Source organism: Agelaius tricolor, unplaced genomic scaffold (genome assembly GCF_023055355.1).
Source record: "Agelaius tricolor isolate 1412-34295 unplaced genomic scaffold, bAgeTri1.0.p SCAF_4, whole genome shotgun sequence".
NCBI lineage: Eukaryota > Metazoa > Chordata > Aves > Passeriformes > Icteridae > Agelaius > Agelaius tricolor.
The window spans coordinates 36,854,622-36,867,840 of NW_027269264.1; the positions used below are offsets into that span (position 1 = coordinate 36,854,622).

General features: G+C 39.9%; 1 protein-coding gene across 16 annotated transcripts in view; it reads right to left on the reverse strand.

Annotated features, from left to right (window-relative positions):
• Positions 1-13,219, reverse strand: part of MAST4 (microtubule associated serine/threonine kinase family member 4) — a 278,365-nt gene that overhangs the window by 97,233 nt on the left and 167,913 nt on the right. The window contains exon 1 of one of the 16 annotated variants that reach the window (XM_071425295.1): positions 4,507-4,706. The exons of 14 other annotated variants lie outside the window; for them this stretch is intronic. In XM_071425295.1, coding sequence (XP_071281396.1) covers positions 4,507-4,598 — 92 coding nt within the window. In that variant the 5' untranslated portion in view covers positions 4,599-4,706. Of the gene's footprint in view, positions 1-4,506; positions 4,707-13,219 lie in introns of those variants that run through there. One more of the 16 variants, XM_071425293.1, reaches the window with a different exon arrangement.

Below are 13,219 nucleotides of genomic sequence, written 5' to 3' on the forward strand. Positions count from 1 at the left end.
AAAAACCCCCAAAAAAAACCAAAAAAAAAAACCCAAAAAGAAAAAGAAAAAAAAAACCAACAAAACCAATTACAGCTTCTTTCAGCATATTCCAGCATTTTCCTAAGCTTCTTTTTATTTTGTTCATGTATCAAATTTCCTCAGACTTTCTAAAATAAGACCCTTCAGTCACTTCTTAATGATCTTGACATAATTCTAATAAAATAACACTTTATCAGAGTGAAAATGAAGCAAAAAATAGCAGTATGACCAGATGAATCCTTACCAGTCTGGCTGAAGCTAAGAAATAATGTTGGCTCATTCAGACTGTAAGCAGAACTTGAAATACATTAATTGCCTGAAGAAAAAGATTGGTCAATTACACCAACCAAAATAAGAACTACACGTTAAATTTGACTGTGAGACTGTAAAACTATCCCCTTAACAGACAGTCTTTACTGTGAATGAAAGGAAATACAATTACCAAGATACATTAACACTTCACTAGGTAGTAGAGGAAACAATGCGATCACTGGTCCAGTGAATTAACTTCTAACAAAACATATTCAATGAGAGCGTGTTTGGAAGCACATATAGTCTGCACAAACATACTTCTTAATCCCCCCAGTTATGGGACAACAATCTTCTCTAAACTTACTCAACCTCTATTAGAATAATAGCTCCTCTCTCTTGCATGTAGGAACTAAGGCGAATGAAGGGAGTTGAAAGTCAAGAAATGGTGAAGCTCTTCAAATTACCACACCCCCAAACACACATTAAAAACAATACATATATATCAAAAAGAAACTTTTTTAACAAAGTTTAAACTGATATTTACTCTTATGCAGAAGTAAAATAACTCTGCTAGTACAGAGTTTCAGCTGACATCAACATAATTAAACATTGTTTTCTTCTAAAATCAACAGGACTACTTTGAATACCTGTTAGTAAATAAAATAATCCGTTTATAATATACTTTTAGTATACTGCGTTGACTATGTTAAAAACCAAGATCTACATAAAAACCAACAGCAAGAATTTACATTGTAATTTTAACACCACTGTGCCTATTTGAACTATGAAGCAAGAGATATTCATAAGACCTGCTTTTCCAGGCAGCATGCTGTCCCAAAACTAACAGAACTACAATGAAGTTTGAGTACTCAGTTCTGTTTCCAATAAAAGTTATAATTTTCCACTGTTTCTAAGGTTTCAGAAAGGTTATGAACTGTCATAACACATATTTGATGACTGATGAATATTTTATTCTCATGTCATGAAAGACTCACTACCACTTCAGTGACTGCAAACAAATAAAATGAAGTTTCAACACAAATCATCTATGAGTCTACTTTGGTTCAGAGGCAACTGGACAAGCATTCATGAATTTCATGCCTTTGGGGAAAAAAAAACCCACTCCAACTCAAAGGAAGAACAATTGCACTAACACTGTTCCAGTGCAACTACCATAAAAAAAAAAGCAAGAGAAAAGGACACACACAAAAAGGATCACTGGTGTGTCGGTTTTGTGAAAGATACACAGAGAAAATCAGACACAAAGGGTGTGTCAGAGAGAACCAAATACATATCATAAAGCAAAGCAGAAAGTAGTGATTTTTCCATGTGAAAAGAAGTATATCTGTACACACTTATCCATCTGTAAACCTAGACAGCAATTTCTATAAGTAGATGTCTACACTTAGAGACCCTCTCTTGCTCACTCTAGTTCTCTGTGGTGATACACGTATTTCTTCATGTAAAAGCACATGGAATAATCCATGGCACTTACAGTCTCAGTGATTTGAAAAACAAATGCCTCCAATTTATAACTGAAGATAATTTTTCTACCCATCAATCCTTAAAACCCACTCCACTTGAAAGTCAGGCTGTGATACTTCTTATTCAGGCATCACTTCCCAAAGAGCTGCTGCAATTGAAATTCAGTTAAGTCAACTGTTGGAAAACTCCTGAAGGATGCGATCTCTTCATTCTTTACTTCTTAGAACCTCAGAGAGAAACATAATTACATCAAGTAAATCTGTACAAAGACACAAAATTTGTAGTACTAGCAGACAATTCTCATTATCCCAGGTGTTAAGCAAGTAGAGTAGTGCTCACAGAAACAACAAGGTCTAGCAGGCCACAAAAAAATCTAGTAGCAGAGGTAAAAATAATTGAAGAGGCAAAAGGAACATAACTGAGAGGCAAAAATGCCCAAGTGAACAATAAAATGTTTGCTCTTAAATTGGGAACTGCAGATACAACCAGAAAGAAACGCTTCTTCAGAAGTTTTCTTGAAGCACCTAGGCATGCACCAGGCTAGGAAAGTTTCATAGACAATGTAACTATTAAGAAAAAACCTCTCTTGAATCAGTGGACCCAAAACTTTCACTTATGCCCAGCAGGAGATTCAGATGACAGAAACTAAACTCCCTTCAAATCTCACTCCTTAACCTACTCTTCAGGCATCTGAAATGCCTGGGAAACTACACAACACACAAGTGGCTACCAGTAGCTCCCTTAGAAAGAAGGGGAAGGCATCCTGTGGCAAGTTAAGCTAAGTAAGCTTAGTCTGTCCAGCTTTTACATGCAGCTGCAGCTACAGCTGATTGAGCCTGTTAAGATAACGCAGGTGAGCCACAGCACAGAACACATAAACCTGGCTCATACCTTAATTAATCCAAACCCATTTCTACAGCAGAGTTAGGAGAATCTGTGCTGCCCATGCTGGGTTTTATGCTTCTGACAGTTCTATTCCTCCTTAAGTTTTATATCTTACATCAGTAAATGAACTATGAGTAAAAGGGGGCAGAGGGCGGGTCCACCTTTAAGAGAGCTGAAGAAGTGTGTGGACAGCATTCCCCAGGAGACATTAACAGAGCAGACTGTGACTTCCCACCACTCAGAAGACAGAACCGACCTGACAAAGCAGGGATATCTGGGCCCATTAGGAGGAAGCAGCCTTGAAATTCTACTGCTGACTTTTTAACTTCACAGTGCTGTGACACACTGATTTGGCTACAGAGAGGGCATTAAGTATTTAATATCACTATAATACCTGAAATGTAAGTGCATATATGGCATGTACTGACATACCATATATGTGATATGCTGAGACAATATTCAGGGCCACTTTAAAAAGTCTTTCAAGTATTTCAACAAACCCAGTACAGAACTGAATATGCCTGAAAAGCAGGAAGGCATCCAAATACATAAAACAAACAAACCAATGGTACGTATTTATTTCATGCTTCTTGTGAGAACTAGGAAGATTCTCTCCTCCTCAACCTGCCCCACAGCCATACATTTATAAAAAGTATTTGTAGGTCTTCACACAGATTGGGTTTGTAACACAGGTTACAAACCCAATTTGAGTAAGAACAGTAAAGATAATTTGAATAACAAACCTTAACATTTCTCAGCAGAAAAATCTTTATGGCCTATTGCAATTCTCAGTTAATGCTGTGTAATAGTGAAAAATTATTTACAAGAGAGGGATAATAATGATAAAATAACTCAGTATTTTCAGCTACCCCAAGTAGGAGACACAAATAATAGATGAAAAAACTATTCCTGCAGTAAATATCTATATCAAACAGGACACTTGTTTTTCCTATTTCAAACTTTCTGCCATTAAACAGAGAGTAGTTTTCTTTCTTTTGAAAAACAAAAAATCAACTGTAAGTACTGAAAGCTTAGTAAAAGCCAACTTTGCTAAGCCTCTATCCGGCTTGCTTTGTGCCATCTTTTTAGCCAGCAAAAGAAACATTCTACACACGCTCTCCAAAGATAATACATAAGCCAATACTCAAGGTAGTTTCACAGTTAGAAGCTTCCCATGATTTAACATGACACCTGGTATGTCTCAAAATGGCATACGGGGTACTAGTGTACCGAAGTTACAAACTTCTATACATTTTTTCTTATTCTTGTTATAGGGACATATTTAACTGAAAGGGCTACCATGGCACAAAAAATGACCATGACATGACAGCCTGTCAGTCTTCTCCCTACTGATGGCACAACCCTTTAACTTTTACTCAACGTTTACTATTTCCAAGCCTTTTCCCCTCCTCCTAACAATAATGAAAATGCTACAAACCCAAAAAAGGCCATTCCTATACTAACAAATATTAAGCTAGCCTGTTTTTAAAAAGGTACTTATGCAAACCTGTCCCTTTAAGAACACCGAACAAAATAGGCTATCTTGAGTTGCCCATAAAAAGAGTATCTGTTTCCAATAAAAGGTCGAATACTTGAGAGCAAGCTGGAAATGTCTTTAAGGCGGAAAAAAAGAGGAGGGTAGAAGGGCTGGACAAAACAAAAGATCTTATAAATGGAGGCAGAGTACTATGCAGCGTCTGGTTAGAACAAACCACCACTAAGGGCCTCGCAAGGAGAGGCTCTCAGCTCTCACAGCTCCAGACCAGCAGAAGCCAGGAGGCCGCGGGTCCCGACCCTTCCCAGGGCCCTTCTGCCGGGAAAACCCAGCGCCCGCTCCCGCGCACCTGGAGCGGCCTGCCTCACCTCTGAGTCCGGCGGAGCCGGCTGCCTCGCCGCAGGTGGGGCAGCGTGAAGTTGGAAACGAGCGTCCAAAAACTGGGGTCCGACATATCCATTTCTCTGCGTCTGAAAGCTTAATAACTCAGTGCCATAGTATGACGAGGAAGAGGAGGAAGGGACAGCAGCCCTGGGAAAGAGAGCGAGAAGGCAGCCAGCCTCCGAGGGGGCGGAAGGAGAGCAGAGATAGCAGCAACCCGAACCGACAGAAACTTTTCCGTGCGGCTGCTCACGGGTGCCGCCCCGCCCCGGCCATTGGCGGCCGCGCAGAGGCCGCGCCGCTCCCGCTCTGCCCGCCCACCGCGGGTCAGAGCCCCCCGCCCGTGCCCCGCGGGCCGGCCCGGCACGGCACAGCCCCCGCGGGTGAGCCCAGCACAGCACGGCCCGGCACGGCACAGCCCCGCGGGTGAGCCCAGCACAGCACGGCACGGCACGGCACGGCACAGCCCCCGCGGGTGAGCCCAGCACAGCACGGCACGGCCCGGCACGGCACAGCCCCCGCGGGTGAGCCCAGCACAGCACGGCACGGCACGGCACAGCCCCCGCGGGTGAGCCCAGCACAGCACGGCACGGCACGGCACGGCACAGCCCCCGCGGGTGAGCCCAGCACAGCACGGCACGGCACAGCCCCCGTGGGTGAGCCCAGCACGGCACAGCCCCCGCGGGTGAGCCCGCACCCGGCACATCCCCGCGGGCCGGCCCGACGCGGCACAGCCCCCGCCCGACACCCACAGAGCCCCCGCGGGTCGGAGCCGCCCGCCGGCCGCGCTCGGATGGGCTGGGAACTGTAAGTCAAGGACCAGTGGCTCTCACAGTGAACGTGTGTTACGGCCGGGGCTTCTGCCTCTCCCGGGAGAACTGACGGTACAGGTACTTAATTACCGTTTGTCACACTGGCTACCTGCCACTCCAGACATCAGGCGTTTGCCACGGAAAGCTGGGACACCCGCCTCTCTCCATTGCCAGCTACCTCTTTTGAGAAAGCTACCCTGAAGCACGGGCTGGCAAGAGAAGGGTACAGAAAGGCTCTGAGTACCTTTCCCACCCATAACAATGACCTAATCCGTCAGGTACTTTGACTCATTTCTTCCCCTTCTTCCTTCCAACTTTCTTCCTTTGCTTCCTTCTTTGCCATTCGCCAGCTGCCTCCCAAGTCAGCTGGTTTGCTTTCTTGACTCCCACCACCCAAAATTCCACCTTCACTCCTTGTTTTAGCCTCTGCTGACTGCTGTCCTCAGTCTTTTCACACCTAACTCCAGCACCACTGTCCAGCCCTCTCCTCTCTCCCTCTGCAACTCTGTCTAGACTAGCATTTTTCCTCACATCTCAGCAGTACACAAATAAAAGCATTTCTAAAATTACTACTCTACTACCTTGTCATTCCATAATGTCTTAACTCCAGATGTTGAAAACAATGATGGTCAGGTATAGACAAAGATACTGTGGGTTCAAAAACTAGGAGGTTTCTTTTAATGTACTTGAAAATTTCCACTTGCCTTTTTGTTTATCTGAGAGCCACAGAGCAGAGCTGGCAGGGTTCACATGACACTTGGGATGAGACAACTCTCATTAGACAGCTCACACTCTACTTAGCACCAAAGGCTTTAGTAAAAATCCCCAGCAAACACCATTTACTCTCATGACACAGAAAACATCAGGGTAACACTGATCAAACACAAAAGAATATTAAACACTTCTTTAAAGACATAATAATTTTAGAAGAGACCATTTCCATGTAAGAAGGGAAAACAACCTCATCTAGGTCTCAGGTCAGATTTTCTTGTACAGGAAAGGCTGAAATAGGTGCAGAAGCTGGTACTTGGGCTGATGTCCATTTGTGCCCTACAGGAGGGCACTTCCCAGCATGACTGCTCTTTTTATACCTCTCCATTAGCACTGAGTATTCACATCTACAGCAGCCAGTAAAAGGAAAACTCTCATCCATTTATTTTCACTTTGAGGCATGCCTGAGCATACTGAGCATGAAGTTTTAAAGGTTCACATGAGGGCAAGCATGGCTGCCAACACTCCTTCCTTAAAACTGCATAAGAAGGAAATTCTCAAATCTCTACGTAAGTACCAAGAAACAGCTCCTCCTCCACGAACTCCATAACTTTATCTTCTCTGCTACATATACACGTTTTTTGCCAATCTTTTCTGTTCCAAGCCCAGGACTGAAACTGAACTCATAATTTCTTGGTGAAAATCTCTACCACTTCATCAAAATGATGTGAAGTCTCCAAATCTGAAACATACTCTAAAAGCTTTTAAAAATTAAGCAAGACTAGCCTATCATAATGTTGGCAAAGACCCACCAGAAAAAAGATAAGATTGCTGCAAGTAGACAAATTCTGATGGAAAAAAAGTTTAACCCTTCTGTGTACAACCAGATATGATTATACCAAAAGCCTTACACAGATTTCACTATCTGAAAAGCTGGATTTTTGCAAAAGCAGAAAGGCGAAAAAATAGGATAGAAGAAAGGATAAATTCTAGGCAACTGTTTCTGTCCACATATATAGCAACAGAGGGTCATGGTTTTAGGAATAGTGTTCCCCAACTTAGTGCTCTCACTGAGACTCTACAAACCATAGACACTCACTTCCCTCTCCTCCTCCTCCTCCTCCTCCCCATTCCCTTGAGGCAGGATGGAAGCAAGAATTGAAGATGCAAAGCATAAAGATCACAGGTTTAGATAAAAACAATTTACTGGAAACAAGATTTAAAATGAACAGTAACAGTGCTAACCATAAAAGAGTGTACGAAAAAGAACTATTTGCATCTGAGTTCTCACACTCCTGAGAACATCTGATTACTCCCTCCACCAACCCTTTCCCCCATCCCCAGAAAGCTATATGAGGTGGACCTTCACGTCCTAGCCATGCCCCCATCTGGCTACTGCAAAATTTAACACTGGCCAGAACCAGGATACAGATCAATCCACGGTGAACACTGTGCACTTCCAACAGTGATGGTCAAATCCCTTGCAACTCAGTCTCTAGATCCTGTACAGACTATTCACAAGCAATAGCTTCCCATATTCCCTGATCTGTAGATCCAAACATAACTTCATCTTGGCTTTCTGTGCACAATTACATGCACACACAGTCCTGCTAATCAGTCTTGTTGTTTGTAGCACGGGCTTGAAAGCAAGTAGACTTTAGTAATTATTTTTCTGAAGTGCTTGCTGGACACATGCATATTAAAGCACTACAGAGACTTTGACAAAGGTATGAAAATGAAGAGCAGAGCTGCAAGAAGTCCAGCATCATCCCACAACTACCTTAGACAAATTATATGCTTCATAAAGCAAAGCAGAGGCCTTATCCTTTAAGAGCCAAACATGTAAATGGTGGTGAAGACTTTTGCAATGCCTGACAATAAATGACATAGCTTCCAGAGTGGTGCCTGCAGTTTGTGACTTTCCATGACACAGAAATGCCTGATTTCAAAGCAAAGACCTCAAGGGACAGTGAGGTTTTGCAAGCTTATTAGTATTACACAGGGCATCTAAGAGTACATCTTCTCTCCCAATTTAGTGAGTTGAATCAGCTCAATGAAGGAAATCCCAGGACCAGCCCCAATACAAGGGATACAGATGGAATAAAGGGTCAGGTAGAGAGGCATGGGCAGCAGGACCACTTTTTTTCAGCAGTTGTTGCTAAAATTGAAGCCTCTTTCACTATCAATACTGATAATGCTGCTTATCCTTTACAAACATGGGATCAACAGATGTGTTCCATAAGCCACTGCAATTTACTTACCTCTGTCATGTAGGACTGGACAAAAAAACCTGACCAATAAATATGATAACAACTTAAAAATATGAAAACTCCAAATTATTAGGAACAGATCTATGTCATATTGAGAAACGCATAGTTGACAATTAGCTGTAACTTTCTTGCAACAAAATGTTATTGGCATGTTCAGCAACTTTCCTTCAGTATCCAACTAAAACAGAATTCTGCAGTTGTCAAAAATAAATAAAATAACAAAGTTAAGAACCTGCAAGTATGTTCTTAACAGCATTAATTGCTTAAGTTGTCCTCTGAACAGCAACTTGCAAAAAAACAAGCAGCTTGCAACTTCATCTCTTAGGAGATGCTTTACTGCAGAACTTGGGTGACGACTTTTGTTCATCACAATGAGTTACATAAGCTAGCAAGTAACAAAACAAGTGATAAGGATCATTAAGTTTTCCCTTTTATATTCACTTGAAGTCAAAAAACATCATATCACTCAAGTCAGAAAGCAGAAAAGCTTGCTTTGAAGAAGATTACATTTCCAAAAGCAAATTTATAAAAAGCATCCTTAGCAAAGTCTCATTCAACATATAAGAGAAAAAAAAATTCAAAATGTCAACATTTACTGCAGTAATTAACAGCAATAAAAATTCTTCCCCAGTAACTTTTTAATTGTATAACTCTGATTAATGATTTTAAGTATCACCATAAAATACTACTTAGGAAGTTGAAAGTGCATATATAAAACCACAATGCCATACCAATACTAAATCAATATTTTGCACATAATATTCCAATGCAAAGGTTATCTACTATCTTCATGCTGATGGATAATTACACAAATAAACACTGGCATTTTTCAAAACATATGAAAATCTTGAGAAGTCACTGCCCAAAGGCATTACAGAATGCTCAAGTCTCATCAATTTTATAGGACAATGTACACTGAATGCAGGTCACCAGCAACAATACAGAAAATAAAGAGTTCCTTAGTGATACTAAGACTAGTAAAATCTTAAAAGCATAGGCCTCATACTGAAAAAAGATGAGTAAATTTGTGGACCAGGAAAAAAACCAGGTCACTTTGAGGCACCTTCTCTCTTTTCATGGGCTAGAAAGATTATGAAATAACATCTTTTAGCAACAAAGAAATGCTTCATCAACATCTTAGAAGAATGGTACATTAGAACTGAGCTAACACATCACTTGAGAGGAGTTTGTTTTGGTTTACTTGAGTCTCTTTAGTCAGATAATTATTATCCAATGACTAACAAAGGAACTGGTGAAGCTGCTCATTCAATTATTGCTATTTTCCAAGTGTCTTGAAATAGCTGGAAGTTATTACAATGGCTGAACAAAGCTGTCATGCCATAACGCTCCTTGAAAAGGACAAACAGGATATCAGCTGCTACCAGTACTGAGTTCAGGTACAGAAGCTTTACTTAGTATGACATGAAACAGTTTGTCTAAAAAGCGTTTCAAGTGAGATTTCAAATCTGGTCAATAACCATCTCAGCTGACTATGTATCAAGACATTTGTAAAATATTCCACCTATCTCCTAATAATATTGTAATAAGTTCACTACCACAACAGAAAAATTTATGTGTAAGGGAAACTTTAAAACTCGCCTAGAGATTTGAAAAAGTAACTGCACATTAAACATTTCTACTAGACCATACAGGGTTATGTTTTTCATCTAACACAAGTAAAACTGCTATCAATGAGCTGGAAAAAAAATATACCCTTTCTAGCAAAGAAGACATAAGAGGTAAGTAACCACAGGAACAGGTTAATTTATCATTGGATAAAGCAGCCTTATTTGCATTACAACCTTGCTAGCCATCAAGTTATACCAAAGGACAAAACCACCCTCCAGTCATAATATGCATAAATATTGCAGAATCTGGAAGGCAGGTATCAGGCAAACAATTTAGCTATTATCATAGATTTTTTAATGTGAGGTATAGACACAAAAATAAATGTCCCTCAATTCTACAAGCAGGAAAATCTCTCATGTGAGCAAGGAGATGATATAACTGAGCACTGAGGGACTCAAATGCAGCTAGTTGAGGCATTTCCCAAAGGCTGCAAAAAAGATATGAGAAATTCAAGAAAATAAATTTTAACCTGAAATACAGTGTACAGCTTGAAAAAAATTATTTATTTTACTTGGTCAAGTCTTTTGGAGAACTTTCATCATTCAGTATGCATTTCCACAACAGGAAGAGATTTGAATGAGGAATCAGAGTGTAAGAACAGCAAATTCTGTCATGTCCCCTCACATACAGAGTTATGGGTTCAATCTGCAAGAGGCAGGCAGAAAAGAAGTTTTAAATTCTTTTATTGATCATAACACAGGGATTTTCCATCACTGTAAATCCTGTATGTTATATGCCTTTCTAACTAAAAAAATAATCACACTTCAGACAAGCACTAGAGGATGGACAAAAAAGCCCTAGGCGGTAGATAGTCTACAGACTGTTTTATAAAGGTTGTCAAGCTAAAAGATCTCACTGGTATATTCAGCGCTTAAGATGTACTAATTAATTAGTATCACGACACTTAATTAGAATAATTAAACTCTTGCTCCCCCTAGTGGTTGAGGTTGATGCTTATTACCATCTGGTGACTGCACAGGATTTTCGCTGGGATGTTCAGTGTAAAAATATGTTAAAGAAATCATAGTACAAAATAATATTTTGTGGGTGTACAATATATGTCTGCCAAGCTTCCAAGTTTTCTTAGCTATGTTTATAAATACACATAAACACTATTACTCTAACTTGAAGTAATGTGCAAAATATTTTTAAAAAATATTCCACTGATCTAGTTTATTATAGCTCATCTAACACAAACACATTTAGGAAACGCAATGGCCCCAGCATCTCCTTCCATTTCTGAAAGACTCTAAGATTATGCACAATATATTTGGAAGTTTAAGATATTGTCAATCATCTGCATCAGGCATCAGAATTCACATCAGGCAACACTATTTTTAATCCAGCATTCTGCTGTCTGTAGTGGAATGAGCCAACCATGCTCACAGCTATGCTGCCTATTTACTCTGGCCTAGAGATTAGCTTCTCCTTCTGAGTTTATTTAGCAAACCAGCTAATGAGAAAGTGTAGAAGAACCATCTCCCAGTTCTTATCACTGAATTTTCATTCATCTTGGCAAGCAGAGCAGCATTACTACATTTCAGAAGTGTTGCTTTGCATGGTAAGCAAGTCAGAAAACACCTAATAAAAATGCTGTAATTTTCCAGAAACCATGATGCTTGAACTTTGGCTTCATTACCACAAATGCCAGGCGGTGGGGAGAGGAATACTGTTTTAAGAAGTATTATTCTATCCTACTTTGATTGTTCTTCAAGTACGTTTTTGCCAGCACTTAACAGCATCCCAAGAGGATCACAGCATCTTTTCAAGTCGTAATTAACAATTTTTGTGGCTGCAGTACCACTATGTGATGTGAAGGCACCCTGTTATCCAACAGATATGTAAAAAGTCATAATGAAGTTTTCCATGGTTCTGGGCACTCATGTGAAACAATCACCACTTAAGACTTATGCATTGGTTTAGACCACTCTACACACTTAGACGTTCTCCTGATGTCACACACATCCAGCTGTATTTTACCAAGCATCTTTATAAGCCAACAGCAACAGCCTATGTGGCAAATGGCATTATAAAGGGTCACGGTGCAATTCCTAAGTATTTCTTAAGAAAAGTTAGACACAATCATTCTTCTAAAACAGTTATGTACTTAGCTATTGCTATCCATTCCAGATCACAGCTACAGTCAACTAAGTCATATTTTTTGAGAAAAAATGTTTATTAATTCAATTGCAGAAAATACCCTTTTTTAATAGAAAAGCTTTTTTTGGTTTTTCCACTGGAAAGTTAAAATTTTGTTTCTGATATTTTGAAATGACATAAATCTGTATAAATCAGACTTAAAGCACACATTCTTTCTTTACCTTTTAAAGATTAAAATATTCATAAACAATTTCTCTTTATTACAGGAAACAGACTACGTAAAATAGAGTTTGAAATACATACATCAAAAAAATACTCTTCAGCCCTTTTAAGTTTCTCTGGTTTTGCTTTATTTTCATAAATTTCTAATTGTGGAAAACAGAGTCCAAAACCCACAATCTTTAAAAGGCAATTAAGTGGAGCATTTTATCCTGCCACCACAGCTTTTTGGTTTGAAGACTCTTAAACAACATGCTCCTCTAACAGAAATGCCATTTTCTCACGTTTAACTCCTCCTTGGGACACCACAGTGCCATACTCATAGATCTGGGTAACAGACTTCAGGGATTCTCTATTTTTAGTCAAATAAACTACAGAAATAAATCAAACTCAAGTTTTGTTTGATAGCTTTTAATCCTGATAGGTTTGGGAAAGACATCATCCTAAATTGTAACTTTCATTATTCTTAAAACGCCTTTTGGGGTACAGGGGAGGTTTAATGGAGGTCAGCACAGTGATCAAAGTCTAAACAAATTTACTCCTGTGATACTGAATTGAAAAGCATTTATTCAGTATAAATGATGACTTCAGTGAGATGGAAAACTTCATCCACTGTAATATTTACATGCTGAATTTTCTAAATGAATCACCCAATTAGCAGGTCTTTGTCACAGCAAGGACATTACACGCTTCTCCCCAGAACTGGCAAGTATTCTGTTTACTTCCTGTATTTTAAACACACAATTTTCTTTAATATCATTATTTAAATGACAGTGAATAAAAACCAGGTGCCAAGAATTCAGAGCTTTGCAATACATATACACCCAAGCATTTCCTGAGTCTTTCCTGCACCCATCTGGCTTCATGCTTCAGTTAACCCTTGTGATGGATCTGTTGTCAGCATAACAGTGTGAGTGAGATAGAGCACTCCATGCAGTGCAAGCTGGCAAACTGGAACT